The sequence below is a fragment of the Hypanus sabinus genome, chromosome 6 (genome assembly GCF_030144855.1).
Source record: "Hypanus sabinus isolate sHypSab1 chromosome 6, sHypSab1.hap1, whole genome shotgun sequence".
Taxonomy (NCBI): domain Eukaryota; kingdom Metazoa; phylum Chordata; class Chondrichthyes; order Myliobatiformes; family Dasyatidae; genus Hypanus; species Hypanus sabinus.
This window is the reverse complement of record NC_082711.1, coordinates 4,732,653-4,754,745: the sequence shown is the minus strand read 5'-3', so window position 1 is coordinate 4,754,745 and position 22,093 is coordinate 4,732,653. Positions and strand designations below refer to the sequence as shown.

Genomic DNA, 22,093 nt, shown 5'->3' with positions numbered 1-22,093 from the left:
CCTGTTCCCTGACACTCATGAGTCTCTGGCAAACTGCGAGTGTCTTCCACAGTGAAGACTGATGCAAAGTTACCATTAACTTCATCTACCACTTCTTTGTCCCCTATTACTACCGTACCAGCACCTCCCTTTTATTCTTTACATAAACCGAAAAACTATATTATTGGCTAGTTTACCGTCATATTTCATCTTTTCACTTCTTAAAGCTTTTTTAGTTGTCTTTTGTTGGATTTTGAAAGGTTCCCAATCTTCCAACTTCCCACTCACTTTTGCTAACTTATATGCCCTTTCTTTGGCTTTTATGCAGTCCTGAACTTCCCTTTTCAGCCATGGTTGCCCAGCCCTGCCAGTTGAGAACAACTCCTTCTGTGGGACATATCTATCCTGTGCCTTGTGAACTGTTCCCAGAAACGTCAGCCATCTCTGCTCTGCCGTCATCCCTGCAAGTATCTTCCTCCAAACCACCTGGGCAAGCTCCTCTCTCATGCTTCTGTAATTCCTTTTATTCCATTATCATACTGATAAATGTGACTTGTACTTCTCCTTCTGAAATTGCAGTATGAATTCAATCGTGTTATGATCACTGCCTTCTAATGGTTCCTTTACATTAAGCTCCTTAAAAAGATCTTGGTTATTGCACAACATCCAGTCTAAGGTGGCCTTTCCCTGAGTGGGCTCAAGCACAAGCTGCTCTAAAAAGCCATCCCATAGGCATTCAACAAATTCTCCCTCTTGCAACCTAACAGCAACTTGATTTTCCCAATCCCTTTGCATATTGAAGCCCCCCATTACAATTGTGCCATTACCTTTACTGCATGCCCTCTCCAGCTCCCTTTGCAATCTCAACCCCACATCTTGGCTACTATTCGGAGGCCTATATATGATTCCCATGATGTTTTTTTCACCCTTGCAGTTTTACTCCACCCACAACGATTCAACATTCTCAACATCCTATGTCACCTCTTTCTGAAGATGTAATTCCATCTCTTACCGACAGAGCCACACCACCACCTTCGTCTTCCTGCTTGTCTTTTCAATACAAAGTATATCCTTTGATGTTAAGCTCCCAACTATGGCCTTCTTTCAGCCACGACTCAGCCCACTAATTGTGCCACAAGTTTGTCCACCTTATTCCAAATGCTCACACATTTAAATACAACACCTTCAGTCCTGCATTGTTCGCCCTCTTGTATTTGGCCTCTGTGGTACAATTTAACTCTGCTCTGGCTGCATTTCTATCCAGTCATTGGCTTGTCCTTCCTTACATTCATGTTACATCCATCATCTACAAACGTTTGTACTTGTAAACCTGCTGGCTCATGGTCCCGGCAGATTGGAAAAATGCTAATGTAACTCCTTTATTTAAAAAGGGCAATAGACAGAAGGCTGGGAATTATAGGCCAGTTAGCCTAACATCTGTGGTTGGCAAAATGTTGGAATCGATAATTAAGGAAACAGTAACAAGTAATTTGGATAAACATAGCTTAATAGGACAAAGTCAGCATGGCTTTACAAAAGGGAAGTCATGTTTGACAAATTTGTTGGAGTTCTTTGAGGACATAACATATAGAGTAGATAAAGGGGAACCAGTGGATGTGGTGTATTTGGACTTCCAAAAGGCATTTGACAAGGTGCCACACCAAAGATTATTACTTAAAGTAAAAAATCATTTGATTGGGGATAATATTCTGGCATGGGTGGAGGATTGGCTTTCTAACAGAAAACAGAGAGTTGGGATAAATGGTTTATTCTCAGACTGGCAGTTGGTGACTAGTGGTGTTCCGCAGGGGTCGGTGTTGGGACCCCAACTCTTTACAATCTATATTAATGATTTGCAGAAAGGGACTAAGTGCAATGTATCGAAGTTTGCTGATGACACAAAGATGGGAGGGAGTGTAATGAGTGCGGAGGACATTGAAACCCTGCAGGGGGACATAGATAGGCTGAGTGATTGGGCAGACATTTGGCAGATGAAATATAATACTGACAAGTGTGAGGTCTTGCACTTTGGCAGGAAAAATAATAGAGCAAGTTATTATCTAAATGGAGAGAAACTGGAAAGTGCTTCTGTGCGAAGGGATCTGGGGGTCCTGGTGCAGGAAACACAAAAAGTTAGTATGCAAGTGCAGCAGGTGGTCAAGAAGGCCAATGGAATGCTGGCTTTTATTGCTAGGGGGATGGAGTATAAGAACAGGGAGGTCTTACTGCAGTTGTACCGGGTATTGGTGAGACCACACCTGGAGTACTGCGTGCAGTTCTGGTGTCCATATTTAAGAAAGGACATACTGGCTCTCGAGGCAGTGCAGAGAAGGTTCACTAGGTTAATTCCGGGGATGGGTGGGTTGATATATATGATGAGAGGTTGAGTAGATTGGGACTCTACTCATTGGAGTTCCAAAGAATGAGAAGCGATCTTATTGAAACATATAAGATTGTGAAGGGGCTTGATCGGGTGGATGCGGGGAGAATGTTCCCAATGATGGGTGAAACTAGGACTAGGGAGCATAATCTTAAAATAAGGGGATGCCATTCCAGGACTGAGATGAGGAGAAATTTCTTCACTCAGAGGGTAGTGGGCCTGTGGAATTTACTGCCCCAGAGAGCTGTGGAAGCTACTACACTCAATAAATTCAAAACGGAGATAGACATTTTCCTGGATAAAATTGGCATTAGGGGATACGGTGAGTGAGCAGGTAAGTGGACACGAGGCTAGGTTTAGATTAGCCATGTGATCTCCTGGACCAGTTTTTGATAACCTGGATGGATCGGAGAGGAATTTTCCAGATTTTTTCTCCTCAATTGGCAAATCGTTTTTTTTTTCCCCGGGTGATCACATGGGTTTGGGCGGGATGAATAAAATAAAATGGGCGGCGTGGTGCCCTGTTGGTTGGGACTGTTGCCTTATGGGATTCGGTGAAAACTAGAGTTAAGATTGGATCAGCCATGATCTTGTTGAATGGCGGAGCAGGCCTGAGGGGCCGATTGGCCTACTCCTATCTCTTATGTTCATCCTCAGCTTTATCATACTGGTTCCCATTCCCCTGCCATATTTGTTTAAACCACTCCTAACAGTTCTAGTAAATCTACCTGCAAGAATATTGGTCCCCCTCGGATTCAAGTGCAACCTGTCCCTTTTGTACAGGTCCCACCTGTCTCAGAGAGGTCCCAATTATTCAGCCACACATTTATCTGCCACATTCTATTCCTATCCTCACTGTCACATGGCACATGTAGTAATCCCGAGATTACTAGCCTTGAGGTCCTGCTTCTCAGCTTTCTTTCTAACTCCATGTATTCTACATTCAGGACCTCCTCCTTTTTTCTACCTATGTCGTTGGTACCAATGTGTACCATGACTTCTGGCTGCTCACCCTCCCTTTCAGGGTATTGTGGACGCGTTCCGAAACATTGTGGACCCTGGCACCTGGGAGGCAAACTACCATCTGTTTCCTTTCTGTATCCACAAAATTGCTTGTCTGCCCCGACCATAGAGTCCCCTCTTACTGCTGCCAACTTCTTTAGTTCCCTGTCCTTATAAACCACAGAGTCATAGCCATACCACCCCCCCCAACAACACTACTTAAAATGGTGTACAGTACTCACTGTTGAGGGGGATGGCCACAGGGGTGCTCTCCATTATTTGGCATTCTCCCTTCTGTCTTCCGTAGCCTTGGGGTGACTACTTCCCTCTAGCTTCTGTCTATCACTGCTCCACTTGCTCTAATAAGCCAAAAGTCAGCTCCAGTTCCCTAACTCAGTCTCTAAGGAGCTGCATCTTGGTGCAGATGTGGCCATCAGTGAGGCTGGAGGTCTCCCGGACATCCCACATCTGACACCCAGAACAGAACACTAGCTCTGTAGGCATACCTCCTCAAGTTAATTCAGAAAAAAAATGAACTTACCTTGCCTCCAACTGTTCTTGCTGAAGCCCTGTACAGCCAAAGCCTTAATGAAACATAGAAAACCTACAGCACAGTACAGGCCCTTTGGCCCACAATGCTGTGCCAAATATGTACTTACTTTAAAAATTTCCTAGTGTTACCCATAGCCCTCGATTTTCCTAAGTTCCAAGAGACTCTTAAAAGACCCTATCGTATCCGCCTCCACCACTGTCGCCAGCAGCCCATTCCACGCACTCACCACTCTCTGAGTAAAAAAAGTACCCCTGACATCTCCTCTGTGCCTACTTCCAAGCACCTTTAAACTGTGCCCTCTAGTGTTAGCTATTTCAGCCCTGGGAAAAGCCTCTGACTATCCACACAATCAATGCCTCTCATCATCTTGTACATCTCTATCAGGTCACCTCTCATCCTCCGTCGCTCCAAGGATAAAAAGCTGAATTCACACAACCTATTCTCATAAGGTATGCTCCCCAATCCAGGCAACATCCTTGTAAATCTCCTCTGCACCCTTTCAATAGTTTCCACATCCTTCCTGTAGTGAGGCGACCAGAACTGAGCACAGTACTCCAAGTAGGGTCTGACCAGGGTCCTATATAGCTGCAATAATACCTCTTGGCTCCTAAACTCAGTCCCGAGGTTGAAGGCCAATGCACCATATGCCTTCTTAACCACACAGTCAACCTGCACAGCAGCTTTGAGTGTTCTCAGACCCCAAGATCCTCCACACTGCCAAGAGTCTTACCATTAATACTATATTCTGCCATCATATTTGACCTACCAAAATGAACCACCTCATACTTATCTGGGTTGAACTCCATCTGCCACTTCTCAGCCCAGTTTTGCATCCTATCAATGTCCTGCTGTAACCTCTGACAGCCCTCCACACTATCCACAACATCCCTGATCTTTGTGTCATCAGCAAACTTACTAACCCATCCCTCCACTTCCTCATCCAGGTCATTTATAAAAATCATGAAGAGGTGTCCCAGAACAGATCCCTGAGGTGCACCACTGGTCACCAACCTCCATGCAGCATATGGCCCATCTACAACCACTCTTTGCCTTCTGTGGGCAAGCCAGTTCTGGATTCCCAAAGCAATGTCCTCTTGGATCCCATGCCTCCTTACTTTCTCAATAAGCCTTGCATGGGGTACTTTATCAAATGCCTTGCTGAAATCCATATACACTACATCTACTGCTCTACCTTCATCAATGTGTTTAGTCACATCCTCAAAAATTTCAATCAGGCTTGTAAGGCATGACCTGCCCTTGCCAAAGCCATGCTGACTATTCCTAATCAAATTATGTCTTTCCAAATGTTCAGAAATCTTGCCTCTCAGGATCTTTTCCATCAAGTTACCAACCACTGAAGTAAGATTCACTGGTCTGTAATTTCCTGAGCTATCTCTACTCCCTTACTTGAAAAATGAAACAACTGCCACTCTCCAATCCTCCGGAACCTCTCCCGTCCCCATTGATAATGTAAAGATCATTGCCAAAGGCTCAGCAATCTCCTCCCTCGCCTCCCAAAGTAGCCTGGGGTACATCTCGTCCAGTTCTGGAGACTTAACCAACTTGATGCTTTCCAAAAACTGCAGCACATCCTCTTTCTTAATGTCCATATGCTCAAGCTTTTCAATCCACTGTAAGTCATCCCTACAATCGCTAAGATTCTTCTCTGTAGTGAATACTGAAGCAAAGTATTCATCAAGTATCTCTGCTATCTCCTCCAGTTCCATACACATTTTTCCACTGTCACACTTGATTGGTCTTATTCTCTCATGTCTTATCCCGTTGCTCTTCACATACTTATAGAATGTCTTGGGCTTTTCCTTAATCCTGCTCACCAAGGCCTTTCATGGCCACTTCTGGCTCTCCTAATTTCATTCTTAAGCTCCTTCCTGGTAGCCTTATAATCTTTTAGATCTCTATCATTACGTAGTTTTTTGAACCTTTTGTAAGCTTTTCTTTTCTTTTTGACTAGATTTTCAACAGCCTTTGTACACCCTGTACACTATCATCCTTTCTCTGTCTCATTGGAACATACCTATGCAGAACATCACGCAAATATCCCTGAACTTTGGCCACATTTCCCTGAGAACATCTCCCAAGTTCCTGCTTGATAGCTTCACATTTCCCTGCTCCAGTTAATGCTCTGAGTCTGATGATGGCCACTCCCATAAGGGCTGTTCCACTAGACAGTATTCTCATTTATAGAAACTGGGTTTATAAAACCTTGCACTGGACCTTTGCGGAAATGTTTCTGTCGCGTCTGTGCAGTAGTCCAATCGAAGACTCCTGCTGGAAAAACTTCCTGCTTTTTAAAGCTCTGCACTGCACCTGACCATAGCCTTCAGTACCCACCCGGCCCTCCGTAACTCACCCAACAGCTCACATCTATGTCCTGGTTTTAATTGTATTCTTCATTGACGCACAAGGCAACTTCTCTATTTTATTCATAATTTGTTATTTTAGATTTTAATAAACTGTACATTTACATTTTATACAATCTGCTATCAGACACTGCATCAGTGGCAGGGTGGGAAGATCTGTCTCTGCAAAAGCATAGCGTCCATTGTCCAATCTGTTCTTCGTGCTGCCCACGGCGAAGGCAGTTACCCCGAGCAGAGACTGCTCTGATACATGGATCGTAATGCCACCACTTTGCTTGGCGTTACGCAGCACAGGTTCTGACAAAAGATTGTGCAGAAGGTCACTCTGAAGTTGAGAATCACTCGGTATATCTGACGCAGAGATGTGGTGCTGAAACAGACCCTTCAGCACATTGAGTCAATGCCGGCCACCAACAACTGATTTGCATGGATTCTGCTTTGTGCTTTACATCAGCTCTGCCTGCACCCTGATGCTCTCTCCTCGATGACAGAGAGACGATCAGTTTCCAGCTGATAAACCCCTAACAGGGGCTGGACACCAGACTCAGTTCCAACGACCTGGACTCATCCCCGATTCCCCGAGGGAACTTATGGGTCAATTCCAAAAGATCAGTGATGTGCTGATCCCAAACAGCCTAAAATCTGGGGACGATCTGTACCTGACACTGCTCCATACCGAAACCCCTGTTGAAGCCGGAGCAGGACCCGGAGTAACCAATGGTGGTACTCTAGCTGAAGGCCAGGCCTGGAGATCATATGGGTTGGTGGGATCTGAATCCACCCCACTGTCATTGCGGCTTGATAACTATCACATATTGAAAGGCCAAGATAGAATGGATGTGAGGAGTCTATGGTAAGAGAACACAGAGGGGTGTCGATTTAGAACAGAGATGAGGGAGAATTTCTTTGGCCAGAGGCAATGAATCTGTGGAATTAATTGCCACAGGCAGCAAGTCATTGGGTATGTTTTAAGCAGAGGTTGATAGGTCCTTGATTAGTCAGGGTGTCAAAAGTTATGAGAAGAAGGCAGGAGAATGGGGTTGAGAGGGATAATAAATCAGCCATGGTAGACTGGCCTCATTCTGCTCCTGTGTCCTACGGTCTGATAACAGCGAGTTTCCATGTATGAGAGATCCCTATGTCACTAACCACCTCCCCCCACCTGCAGCATACAGGAGATGAGAGAGACACCCCTCCCCACTCGGCTTATCTGACAAAGCATCGGGACTGGGCTCAAACAGGACACACCCCAGGCAGTGGCAGTGGAGAGCAGCAGTTGTTGGGGGGAGGGCCCTGTTTCACAGCCACAGTGTTACAACAGAGGCCGTAGGTACCAGCAGTGATTGGGCTCTGCCAGGATTGCAGAACACGCAGAGGATCCCCTCTGCCTTCAGACATTGATTGCTTGGGCACTGTTAGCCGCCGACGTGGGTGGAGAGAGGATCTTAGGTGTGGGGTTGTGGATCAGTGAGTGAGGGGTGTGGACTGATCTGAACCTGTCATAATTTCCCCCACCCTGGGGCCACCCTCACATCATCCGGCAGCACCTCCGGGACTTGGGTTCAGGTGCTTCCTCCACTGGGGCGGTGAACCTGACGAGAGGGGGGTCTCCACTACAGCTGCTGAAGTAGATGGAGCTAGGCTGTGCAGGGCCAGAGCTGCTCCCGTCAGCTGGCAGACCCTCCCCTGGGACCTGCCGCTGTAGCTTGGAGGTGGCCCGCTGCCGTTTGAGGTCAGCCAGGGTTTGGTGGGAAATGTCCCTGCTCATCTCCCCCGGTGCTGGCCCCGTCCTGGGCCCTGGTTCCGCTCCCTGCTCTGTTTCGAGTGCAGCAGCTTCTGGCAGCACTGCACCATTCACCAGGGACGGGACCCCGGCAGCCTCACCCCCCTCTGGCTGTTGCATCGAGTCCTGCGGAGGGAAGAGATGGTCAGCACCCCCGACAACTCACACTCCACCCTGACACTGAATTAACTACTCACAGCCCCACCTCGACACTGAATTAACTACTCTCAGTCCCACCCTGACCCATAACTCACATTCCCAGCCCCGACTTTCAATACCCTCCCTCTACACTAAAAGAGCAACTCACTGACATCCAACTCTGAATCTGCAGCCTATCTGACCCTGGCCTGACTCTGAATGAATAAAACTCCCTTTACCCGGAATCCCCAGACCCTCTCCCCAATGCTAACCCTGGGACAGGAAAGGCTGGCCTCACCGAGCAGTATAGCCTGAGCTCAGAGTTGGTCTGTGCGTCCTCATCCTCGGGCTCGAGCTCAGTGTCCTTGCTGCCGACCTGCTGCCAGGCCATGGCCTCGTCCTTGTGTTCCTGCCGGTACAAGTTGGTCCTCTCCGTCACGCTCACCTTACGCACCACCTTCCTGTAGGGGGGAGCAGGAGGCAACATCGTCACACACACATACTGCCAGAATACCACAGAGCTCAAAAAATATGCCAGGCACAGTCACTCTGATCAGACCCATCAAAAGTCACTAGGACATTGAGGCAGATTAGCTAAAGGCGTAAAAGTACTGGGGTTGTCGCAGTGGGCGACTTCAGCATCCCCACCAACAACCATGACCTTCTCAGTGCAAGAAGTTTAGATGGGGTGGAATTTGTTAGGTGTATTAGGGAGGGCTTCTTAAATCAGTGTCCAAGAAAGGGGCCATTGGTTGAGTTGGGAGTGAGGAGGGCAAATGCAACGTTAGCATTCATTTTGCGAGGACTAGAATATAAAAGCAAAGATGTAATGCTAAGGCTTTATAAGGTAATGGTAAGACCACAATCGGAATACTGTGAACAATTTTGAACCCCTAATCAAAGAAGGGATTTGCTAGCATTGGAGAGGAAGCTCATGATAATGATTGAGGGAATGAAAGGGTTAATGATGAGAAGCACTTGATAACTCTGGGCCTGTACTCACCGGAAGAAGAGTTTGGTGCGGGGGGGAACCTATTGAATATCGAAAGGCCTAAATAGAATGGATACGAAGAGCCTAGGACAGCCTCAGAATAGAAGGATGCCCCTTTAGAATAGGGACTTAGATCAGGCTTTCGACAGTAGATGGGTTACCAACAGGAGAGATAAGGGGATTAAGAAGGCGGTGCAGGGTTCCAATAAGACCATAAGATATAGTAGAAAAATGAGGCCATTTGACCCATTGAGTCTGCTCCCGTATTTCATCATGATCAAATTTTCCTCAGCCTATTCTCTTGCCTTCACTCTATATCCCTTCATTCCCTGACCAATCAAGAATCTATTAACTTCTGCCTAAAATACACATAAAGACCTGGCATCCACAGCAGCCTGTGGCAAAGATTTCCACAGATTCACCACTCTCTAGCTAAAGAAATTCTTCCTAATCTCCGTTTTAAAATGACACCCCTCTAAATTCTAGTGAATACAGGCCCAGAGCCATCAAATTACTCTCCAGCTGATCAAACCTGGAATCATTTTTGTGAATCTCCTTTGGTCCCTCTCTAGTTTCAGCACATCCTTTCTATGATAAGGGGCCCAAAACTGCTCACAATTTTGTCCAAGTGGGTCCTCACTAGTACCTTATAAAGTCTCAACATTAAATCCTTGCTTTTATATTCTAGCCCTCTTGAAATGAATGCTAACTTTGCATTTCCCTCCTCACCACAGACTCAACCTGCAAGTTAACCTTTAAGGAATCCTGCACAAGGATCCCAAGTCCCTTTGTGCCTCAGATTTTTTATTTTCTCTCCATTTAGAAAATACATTCCTCTTATCAAAGTGCGTGACCATATCTTCCCAACACTGTATTCCATTTGCCACTTCTTTGCCCAATCTCCTTTTAAGTCCTTTTGTAGCCTTCCTACTTCCTCAAAACTACCTGCTCCTCCACATATCTTCCTCTCGTCTGCAAACTTTGCAACAAAGCCGTCCATTCCATCATCCAAATCATTGACATGTAATGTAAAAATAATCAGTCCCAACACAGATCTCTGTGAAACACCACTAGTCACTGGCAGCCAACCAGAAAAGGCTCCCTTTATTCCCACTATTTGCCTCCTGCCAATCAGCCACTGCTTTATCCGTGCTAGAATCTTTCCTGTACTGCTATGGCCTCATAGCTTTTGAAGCGGCCTCAGGTGAGGCACCTTGTCAAAGGCCTTCTGAAAATCTAAATACACAACATCAACCGATTCTCCTTTGTCTATCCTGCTTATTTCATCAAAGAATTCCAACACATTTGTCAGAGAAGATTTTCCCTTAAGGGAACTACAGACAGACAGACATACTTTATTGATCCCGAGGGAAATTGGGTTTTGTTGCTAGCTATGGCTTATTTTAGCATGTGCCTCCAAGTACCCTGAGACCTCATCGTTAATAATTGACTCCAACATCTTCCCAACCACTGAGGTCAGACTAACTTCACGGCCGAAGATAGTCTGATGCAAATGGGAAGCAAAATACTTATTCAGTTCATTTGCCATTTCATTCTCCCCCATTACTAACTCTCCAGCATCATTTTCCAGCGGTCTGGTATCTACTTGCCTCTCGTTTACACCTTATGTATCTGAAGAACCTTCTGGTATCCTCTTTGACATTACTGGCTACCTTACTTTTGTATTCCACTTTACTTTCTTAATGACTTTTTTTGTTGCCTTCAGTTAGTTTTTAAAAGCTTCCGAATTCTCTAACTTCCAACTCATTTTTGTTCTATTATATGTCCTCTCTTTGGCTTTTAGATTGGTTTAGGGTTCCCTTGTTAGCCATGGTTGTGTCATCTTTCCTTCAGAATACTTCTTCCTCTTTGGGATGGATATATCCTGTGCCTTCCGAATTGCTTCCAGAAATTCCAGTCATTACTGCTCTGTTGTCATTACGCCTGTGTTGTTTTTCAGTCATTTCTGACCAGCTCCTCTCATGCCTCAGTAATTCCCTTTACTCCACTGTAACACTGATACATCCGACTAGCTTCTCCTCAAATTTCAGGGTGAATTTGATTATATTATAATCACTTTCCCATAAAGGTTCTTTTACCTTAAACTTGCTAATCAATTCTGATTCATTGCACAACACCCGATCCAGAATAGCTGATCCCCTCGTGGGCTCAACCATGAGCTGCTCTGAAAAGCCATCTTGTGGGCTCTCTAGAAACTCCCCCTCCTGTAATCCAGTACCAACCCACATGCATACTGAAGTCTCCCATGACTGTATTAACATCGCTCTTTTGACACATTGTAGACCACATCCTTACTACTGTTTGGGGATGTGTACTTTTACCCTTGCAGTTCCTTATCTCTTTCCACAATGAATCAACCCCTTCCGACCCTTTGTCACCTCTTTATAATGACTTGATTTCATTTCTTACCAACAGTGCAACATCACCCCCTCTGCCTTTTTGCCTTTTTGTAACATGCATCCTCTTTTCAGCTATGATTCATGATGCCTTCAAAATCACGCCTGCCAATCTACAACAGTGCTACAAGTCCATCTACCTTATTCCATATACTGCACACATTCAGATTCAACACCTTCAGTCCTGTAATTCACCCTTTTCAGTTTTACCCACCTTTTACGTTGCAACTCACCCTGTTGATGCAATTTTGCTCGATCAACAGCCTCTCCTCACTACACATTGTCTCTATTTGTAAACCAGCCACCTCACCTTCAGCACTATCATTCACCTTTCCTACGATACTTCTTGCATTGAAACACACGCAGCTCAGGACACCAGTCACACCACGCTCAGCCTTTTGATTCCTGACTTTGTCTGAGGTCTTACCAACATCTGCCTCCACAATCTCTCCACTAGCCGTTCTGGCAGTCTGATTCCCATGCCCCTGAAACTCTAGTTTAAACCCCACTGTGCAGCATTAACAAACCTTCCTGCTAGCATATTCGTCTCCCTCCAGTTCAGGTGCAAACTATCCCTTCTGTACAGGTCTCACCTTCTTTTTAAGAGAGCCCAAAGATCCAAAAATCTTATGCCCTCCCTCCTATAGCAACTCCCTAGCTACGTTTTAAACTGTGTAACCTTCTTAGTTCTGGCTTCACTAGAACGTGGCACGGGTAGCAATCCTGAAATCACAATCTGGAGGTCCTACCCTTTAACTTAGCACCTAACTCTGAGCTCCCTCTGCAGAACCTCATCACTTGTCCTACCCACATCATTGGACCACATCTGGCTGTTCATCCTCCCACTTAAGAACGCTGAGGAGTCGATCTGGACTCTGGCATCTGGGAATCCCATTCTTGCTGACAGGACCTCCTAACTAATGAATCCCCTATCACTACAGTGTGCCTCTTCTACCCCCTTTTTTTTGAGTCACAGAGGCAGATTCAGTGGCAGAGACCCAAACACTGTACCTCATCATCCCCACACACATCTAGGGCAAATTCATAGAGCATTGGGCAAGAACTAGTAAGAGTTATTTGGGAAGAGCCAAATAACTGGGAAGATGCCCACATCCAACATGTGGAGGGAGTTTAACAATGAACTGCAGAGTACAGGACAGGCATGATCCGGTCCGAAGGACGGCAAGGTAAGAGAACCTTAGCTGTTGAGAGAAGTGATAAATTTAATCAAGAGGAAGGAAATGTATGTAATTTTGGAAATTGAGATCAAACTAAGTGCTTGAGCATTATAAAGAAGTCAGAAGTGAACTCAAGAAGAAAATTAGGAAACTCAGGAAGGGCCATGAGAGACCCCCAAGGCATTCAATAGAAACACTGAAAGTAAGAGGGGAAAGATCAGTTAAGTACAAAGGAGGGAATAAGTGCTTGGAAGTAGAGTGTGTGGGTGAAGTCTTTTAATGAGGACTTTACATCAGCATTTTTCAAGGAATAGGATGTGGAAGAGAGAGATCAGAGTGGAGTGTGCTAGTACGTTGGGGCATTTTGAGACAAAGCAGGAGGTAATGTTGAGCCTCTTATAGCACGTTGAGGTTGACATCTCCAGGATCCGATGGGATACACTCCAAGCTATTGAGAGAAGTAAGAGATGAGTGCTTGGGCCTTCACCAATATCTCCAAGCCCTCTCCAGCCCAGATGACTGGCAAGTAGCTAATGTTGTTCCATTATTCAAGAAGGGACAATTCTGGAAACTATAGACTGGTGAGTCTCACATCAGTGGTCGGGAAGATACTAGAGAGGATTCTTAGGGATAGGATTTATGAGGAATTGGAAAACCATGGTCTAAATATGGACAGCAGAGATGGTTTTGTGTGGGGCTTCTCTTGAGTATTTCGAGTTTTCTACCTGGATTTTACTCACACCCAGAAGAGCTGGTCATATGGATTCAGAACCGAATTGCCCACAGAAGACAGAGAGTGGTGATCAAAAGGACTTATTCTGCCTGGAGGTAACCCAGCGGATTGGGCACCACCCACACTCCCTCACCCTGGATAACAAGCCCATTCTCCCACCCTAGGAAAATAACCCCGCCCTGGAAATTGGACACCACTCACACTCCCTCCACCCTGTGGAAATAACCCCGGCAACACACTCCCATCCTAGGAAAGTACCCCGACCCATACTTCCCCTACTCTGGGGATCAGACACACCCTGCAGATTAGAACCCAACCCACATTCATCCACCTGAGCAGAGAATGGCTACCCACACTCCCCCCACCCATGGGATTCGTCACCACTAACAATCCCCCACCACGCTGGAGATCGCTCCTCAGCTACAATCCCCCAACACTGGAGATCGGTCCCCACCCGCACTACCCCTACACACAGGAAGTACCCCTAATCACACTGCCCCACCTTGGGGATTGATCCACTACCCATACTGTCCCACCCTGGGGACTGAACCCCTACACACACCCCCACCCTGGGGACTGACCCCGACACACACCCCCACCCTGAGGATTGACCCCTACACACACACTCCCACCCTGAGGATTGACCCCTACACACACCCCACCCTGGGGATTGAACCCCGACACACAAACCCCCACCCTGAGGATTGACCCCTACACACACCCCACCCTGGGGATTGATCCACTACCCATACTGTCCCACCCTGGGGATTGAACCCCTACACACACCCCCACCCTGGGGATTGAACCCCTACACACACCCCCACCCTGGGGATTGAACCCCTACACACACCCCCACCCTGGGGATTGAACCCGACACACACCCCACCCTGGGGATTGAACCCCGACACACAAACCCCCACCCTGAGGATTGACCCCTACACACACCCTCACCCTGAGGATTGAACCCCTACACACACACACCCACACTGAGGATTGACCCCTACACACACCCTCACCCTGGGGATTGAACCCCGACACACCCCTCCACCCTGGGGATTGAACCCCTACACACACACACCCACACTGAGGATTGACCCCTACACACACCCTCACCCTGGGGATTGAACCCGACACACACCCCTCCACCCTGGGGATTGAACCCCGACACACACACACCCACACTGAGGATTGAACCCCTACAAACATACCCCCACCCTGGGGATTGAACCCTTGCACGTACTCCCCCACCCTGAGGATTGACCCCTACACACACCCCCACCCTGGGGATTGAACCCCCACACACACACCCCCACCCTGGGGATTGAACCCTTGCACGTACTCCCCCACCCTGAGGATTGACCCCTACAAACATACCCCCACCCTGGGGATTGAACCTCGACACACCACTCCACCCTGGGGATTGAACCCCGACACACACCCCCACCCTGGGGATTGAACCCCGACACACACACACCCACACTGAGGATTGAACCCCTACAAACATACCCCCACCCTGGGGATTGAACCCTTGCACGTACTCCCCCACCCTGAGGATTGACCCCTACACACACCCCCACCCTGGGGATTGAACCCCCACACACACACCCCCACCCTGGGGATTGAACCTCGACACACCCCTCCACCCTGGGGATTGAACCCCGACACACACCCCCACCCTGGGGATTGAACCTCGACACACCCCTCCACCCTGGGGATTGACCCCTACACACACACCCCCACACTGAGGATTGAACCCGACATACCCCCACACTGGGGATTGAACCTCGACACACCCCTCCACCCTGGGGATTGACCCCTACACACACACCCCCACACTGAGGATTGACCCCTACACACACACACCCACACTGAGGATTGACCCCTACACACACACCCCCACCCTGGGGATTGACCCCTACACACACACACCCACACTGAGGATTGACCCTTACACACACCATCACCCTGGGGATTGAACTCCCACACACACACCCCCACACTGGGGATTGAACCCTTGCACGTACTCCCCCACCCTGAGGATTGACCCCTACACACACCCCACCCTGGGGATTGAACCCCTACACACACACCCCACCCTGAGGACTGACCCCTACACACACCCCACTCTGGGGATTGAACCCCTACACACACACACCCACACTGAGGATTGACCCCTACACACACCCCACCCTGGGGATTGAACCCGACACACACCCCTCCACCCTGGGGATTGAACCCCGACACAAACACCCCCACACTGAGGATTGAACCCGACACACACCCCCACCCTGGGGATTGAACCCCGACACACACACCCCCACACTGGGGATTGAACCCCCACACAAACACCCCCACACTGAGGATTGAACCCGACACACACCCCCACCCTGGGGATTGAACCCCGACACACACACACCCACACTGAGGATTGAACCCCCACACACACACACCCACCCTGGGGATTGAACCCCCACACACACACCCCCACCCTGGGGATTGAACCCTTGCACGTACTCCCCCACCCTGAGGATTGACCCCCCACACACACACCCCCACCCTGGGGATTGAACCCCACACACACCCCCACCCTGGGGATTGAACCCCTACAAACATACCCCCACCCTGGGGATTGAACCCCTACAAACATACCCCCACCCTGGGGATTGAACCCTTGCACGTACTCCCCCACCCTGAGGATTGACCCCTACACACACCCCCACCCTGAGGATTGACCCCTACACACACCCCCACCCTGGGGATTGAACCTCGACACACCCCTCCACACTGAGGATTGACCCCTACACACACCCCATCCTGGGGATTGAACCCTTGCACGTACTCCCCCACCCTGGGGATTGAACCCGACACACACCCCCACCCTGGGGATTGAACCCCCACACACACACCCCCACCCTGGGGATTGAACCCCTACACACACCCCACCCTGGGGATTGAACCCCCACACACACACCCCCACACTGAGGATTGACCCTTACACACACCCCACCCTGGGGATTGAACCCCTACAAACATACCCCCACCCTGGGGATTGAACCCCCACACACACACCCCCACCCTGGGGATTGAACCCTTGCACGTACTCCCCCACCCTGGGGATTGAACCCCGACACACACCCCCACCCTGGGGATTGAACCTCGACACACCCCTCCACCCTGGGGATTGACCCCTACACACACACCCCCACACTGAGGATTGACCCCTACACACACCCCCACCCTGGGGATTGAACCTCTACAAACATACCCCCACCCTGGGGATTGAACCCTTGCACGTACTCCCCCACCCTGAGGATTGACCCCTACACACACCCCATCCTGGGGATTGACCCCTACACACACCCCCACCCTGGGGATTGAACCTCGACACACCCCTCCACCCTGGGGATTGACCCCTACACACACCCCCACCCTGAGGATTGACCCCTACACACCCCCACCCTGGGGATTGAACCTCGACACACCCCTCCACCCTGGGGATTGACCCCTACACACACACCCCCACACTGAGGATTGACCCCTACACACACCCCACCCTGGGGATTGAACCCCTACACACACCCCCCCACACTGAGGATTGACCCTTACACACACCCCACCCTGGGGATTGAACCCCTACACACATACCCCCACCCTGGGGATTGAACCCCTACACACACACCCCCACACTGAGGATTGACCCCTACACACACCCCACCCTGGGGATTGAACCCCTACACACACACACCCACACTGAGGATTGACCCTTACACACACCCCACCCTGGGGATTGAACCCCCACACACACACCCCCACCCTGGGGATTGAACCCTTGCATGTACTCCCCCACCCTGAGGATTGACCCCCTACACACACCCCCACCCTGGGGATTGAACCCCTGCACGCACTCCCCCACCCTGGAGAACAAGCCCAATCTCCCCGTCCCTGGAAATTGGTCCCCACCCACACTCTGCCAAACCTGGGGAAGTACCCCTACCCACACTCCCCCATTCTGGGGAGTGATCCCCACCCTGCGGAAATAACGCCAGCAATACTCTCCCATCCTAGGTAAGTACCCCCACCCATACTTTCCTCACCCTGGGGATCGGTCCCCACCCCAACCCACATTCACCCACCTCAGGAGAGAAAGGCTACCCACACTCCCCCCACCCTGGGGATCGGTCACGACTCACAATCACCCCCAACCTCGAGATCACTCCCCACCCACACTAGTGATGGGTCCACACACACACTACCCCCACACTCAGGAAGCTCACATGTCCCCACTCTGGGATCTGGATCCGCCCACTCCCCCACCCCACCCTCATGGGGAATCGGACCCACCCACACTCACCCCCTGCTGCCAGTGCTGGACGTCCGCCTCTGCAGGGCGCTCCTGTGCTTGTCGTGTGAGCGGAGGACAGCGTCTCGTTTGTGTTTCAGCTCCAGTAGTTTGGCCCGTACCTCATCATCCCCACACACGTCTAGGGGGTAGGAGAGATGGAAACACTGTGGCCCTCTTCACCAAACCCCCATTCCCCCCTCCCGAACCCCCGTGCGTCCCCTCCCAGTTGAGACCACCGCCATGTTGTTCTGGAGCCAGTCTGCACCAGCTCACTGCGGCCCAAACGGGGCTGGCTGTGCAAGGCAGGGTGCGGGAGTATGAAGCTGGAATGGTTGTTCCTGGGAAGTAAACATGTTAAAATAGCAGAAGTGAGGATACTGCGCAGTGACCAATGTCTCCACTGGCAGAGAGACCGCTGAAGCTGGCCCAGGACAACACCCCATTCACCATCAGTCTACAGGCTACATAGGGACTTGGGCTAGATTTTTTTGTGACTGTATGTTTTCTCCTCCAACAGGACCAGAACCTTGTCATGGTTTGGAGACTTGTGTGCCTCAATGACCCAGACAGCTATGTTGGCTGGAGTCAAGGGCTATGCCTTGGCTCTTGGTAGGGTCAGCCATGTCAAACAGGTCAAAAGGTAGAGGCCAAACTAAGAGGGATTCACCAGTCCTCCAGTTTTGGGGTTTCAGCTCAGGGCGAACAACCCTGATTGGTCAAACAAACTGTTACAGAAACAAGCAATGAAGAATCCTACATCAGTGTGTGGTGGTATTCCTGAGTCTCCACCCAGGACTTGTTTGACTCATAGTGAAAATTGAGAGGAATTTACTGGCACTGACTACCACCAAGACCAGGAACAAAACTGGTTTCTGGAAAGATGGCAAAGAACAAAGATGGAAGACCTTCATTACTGCACTAAATGCCCTCAGGTGTAACAGGCAGTTAAGTATGTACTAATGTTTTCTGCCACCGTATGTGCTGTGGGTAATGTGTCTTGGCCTTGGATGAATGGTGTTTTCATTGGATGTATTCATGTGTATGGTTGAACGGTAATTAAACTTGAATCTGATGCCACCTGATTGCAGCCACAACCACAGGAACTGCCACCGCCCATGACCACTGGGCAGCAGATAACCTAGTCAGAGACTGGGCTATGCTGAAACACCAAGAAACTTGATCCGAACACAGGAGACTTTCAATGTCATCAAAGACTCTCACGAATTTCTACAGATGTACTGGTTGCATCACGGTCTGGTATGGAGGGGCCATTGCAGAGGGTCAGAAAAATCTGCAGAAAGTTGTGAACACTACCAGCTCCATCATGAGCACTGGCCTCCCCAGCATTGATGACTTCTTCTAAAGGGGGCATCCATCATTGATGGCTCCCATCACCCAGGACATACCCTGTTCTCATTGCTACCATCAGGGAGGAGGTACAGGAGCCTGAAGACACACACTTGACCATTCAGGAACAGCTTCAGATTTCTAAATGGACGCTGAATCCATGAACACTACCTCATTGTTTTTCTCTTCTCTTTTTGCACAACTGATTTAATTTAAATTTCTTTTGAATTGAATTGACTTTATTACCTACATCCTTCATTTACAAGGAGTAAAAATCTTTATGTTATGTCTCTGTCTAAATGTGCAATGTCCAATTTATAGTAGTTTATAATGAATGGTATGTACAGCAGGACAGTCAATGTAACCTAGAAATACAATTGTATCAGCGTGAGTTAATCAGTCTGATGGCCTGGGTGGAAGAAGCTGTCCCAGAGCCTGTTGGTCCTGGCTTTTATGCTGTGGTACCGTTTCCCAGATGGTAGCAGCTGGAACAGTTTGGGGTGACTCAGGTCCCTAATGATCCTTAAGGCCCTTTTTACACACCTGTCTTTGTAAGTGTCCTGAATTGTGGGAAGTTCACATCTATAGATGTGCTGGGCTGTCTGCACCACTCTCTGCAGAGTCCTGCGATTAAGGGAAGTATATTTCCCATACTGGGCAGTGATGCAGCCAGTCAGGATGCTCTCAACTGTGCCCCTGTAAGAAGTTCTTGGGATTTGGGGGCCCATACCAAACTTCCTCAACTGTCTGAGGAGAAAGAGGTGCTGCTGTGCTTTTTTCACCACACAGCCAATATGTACAGACCATGTGAGATCCTCGGTGATGTGGATGCTGAGGAACTTAAAGCTGTTCAACCTCTCAGCCCCAGATCCATTGATGTCAAAAGGTGTTAGCCTGTCTCCATTCCTCCTGTTGTCCACAACCAGCTCCTTTGTTTTCGTGACATTGAGGGAGAGGTTGTTTTCTTGACACCACTGTGTCAGAGAGATGATTTCTTCCCTGTAGGCCACCTCATTATTGTTTGAGATTAGGCCAATCAGTGTAGTATCGTCAGCAAATTAAATTAGCAGATTGGAGCTGTCGGTGGCGACACAGTCATGGGTATACAGGGAGTAAAGGAGGGGGCTTAGGACACAGCCCTTTGGGGCACCTGTGTTGAGGGTCAGAGGGGCAGAGGTGAGGGAGCCCACTCTCACCACCTGCTGGTGATCTGACAGTAAGTCCAGGGCAGGGTGAAGGCTGAGGTCTCTGAGCTTCTCGTTGAGCCTGGAGGGAACTATGGTTGAATGCTGAACAGTAGTTCAAGAACAGCATCCTCACAGAAGCGTCCTTCTCCAGATGCGTAAGGACGGTGTGTAGAGCTGTGGCTATGGCACCATCTGTCGATTGGTTGTGTTGGTAGGTGAATTGTATATATAATTACTGTAATTGTAGTTTGCATTATGTATTGGATCCTTGCTGCTGCAAAACAACAAATTTCACAACATATTCCAGTGATATCAAACCTGATTCTGACCGGGGCTACAACTGCAACTACTGGTTGTGGAAAAACCTGGATAGGTGCAGGCAGTTTACAGGAGGGAGACCAAACTTGGAATACTGTCTTCAGTTCTTCCTTCCTCAAGTAGGAAGGATGTAGAAGCTTTAGAGGGAGTGCAGAGGAGATTTGCCAGGATGCTGGCTGGATTAAAGAGCATGTCTTACGAGGTTAGGTTGAGCAAGCTAGGGCTTTTCTCTTTGGAGAAAAGAGGAAGATGAGAGGTGACTTGATGGAGGTGTACAAGATGATAAGTGGCACAGATCGAGTGGACAGACACAGACTTTTTCCAAAGCAAGGGCAGAAATTGCTAATACAAGGGGGCACCATTTTAAGGTGATTGAAGGAAAGTATAAGGGGGGGGTGTCAGAGTTAAGTTCTTTACACAGAGAGTTGTGTGTGTGTATGGGTGGTGGTAGAAGCAGATAAATTATTTAAGAAACACTGAAGCACGTGGATGGGAGACAACAGAAGGGTGTTGTAGGAGGAAACGGTTAGATTAATCTTGGAGCAGGTTAAAAGGTCAGCACAAACTGACCTGGCTTTAATGCTGCGGTACCGTTTCCCAGATGGTAGCAGCTGGAACAGTTTGTGGTTGGGGTGACTCAGGTCCCCAATGATCCTTAAGGCCCTTTTTGCACACCTGGCTTTGTAAATGATCTGAACAGTGGGAAGTTCACATCCCATCTTCACCCCAAGGTAAAGGAATCCTTAGGGAACAGTGATCATAATATGATAGAATTTACCCTGCAGCTTGAGAGGGAGAAACTACAGTCTTTTGTGTCAGTATTTCTGTGGAGTAAAAGGAATTACAGAGGCATGAGAGAGGAGCTGGCCAAAGTTGACTGGAAGGAAATACTAGCAGGGATGATGGCAAAGCAGCAATGACTGGAGTTTCCAGGAACAATTTGGAAAGCACAGGATAGATACACCCCAAAGATGAAGAATTACTTTAAAGAGAAGATGAGGCAACTGTGGCTGATATGGGCAGTCAAAGACAGCATTAAAGCAAAAGAGAGGGCATATGATATAGTGAAAACAGAATCAGAATTTGGTTTATTATCACTAGTATGTGTTGCGAAGTTTGTCAACTTAGCAGCAGTATCATGCAATGCATAATATAGAAATAAATAAACCAGTTACAGTAAGTATATATATGTATATAGAATAGGTTAAAAATGGTGCAAAAACAGAAATAATATATACTAGAAAAGTGAGGTATGTTCCTAGGTTCAATGTCCATTTAACAAATGTATGGCAGGTTGATGTATTGCCTTCATCAGTTGTGGGATTAAGTTTAAGAGCCGAGAGGTAATGTTGCTGCTATATAGG

General features: G+C 48.5%; 1 protein-coding gene across 5 annotated transcripts in view; it reads right to left on the bottom strand.

Annotated features, from left to right (window-relative positions):
• Nucleotides 1-6,342: 6,342 nt before the first annotated feature.
• ppp1r16a (protein phosphatase 1, regulatory subunit 16A) overlaps nt 6,343-22,093 on the bottom strand; it is a 136,803-nt gene continuing 121,052 nt past the window's right edge. For all 5 annotated transcript variants that reach the window (XM_059971576.1, XM_059971579.1, XM_059971578.1 and 2 more), the window contains exons 9-11: nt 17,887-18,016; nt 8,515-8,677; nt 6,343-8,204 (exon numbers count right to left, since the gene is read on the bottom strand). In XM_059971576.1, coding sequence (XP_059827559.1) covers nt 7,824-8,204; nt 8,515-8,677; nt 17,887-18,016 — 674 coding nt within the window. In that variant the 3' untranslated portion in view covers nt 6,343-7,823. The remainder of the gene's footprint in view (nt 8,205-8,514; nt 8,678-17,886; nt 18,017-22,093) is intronic.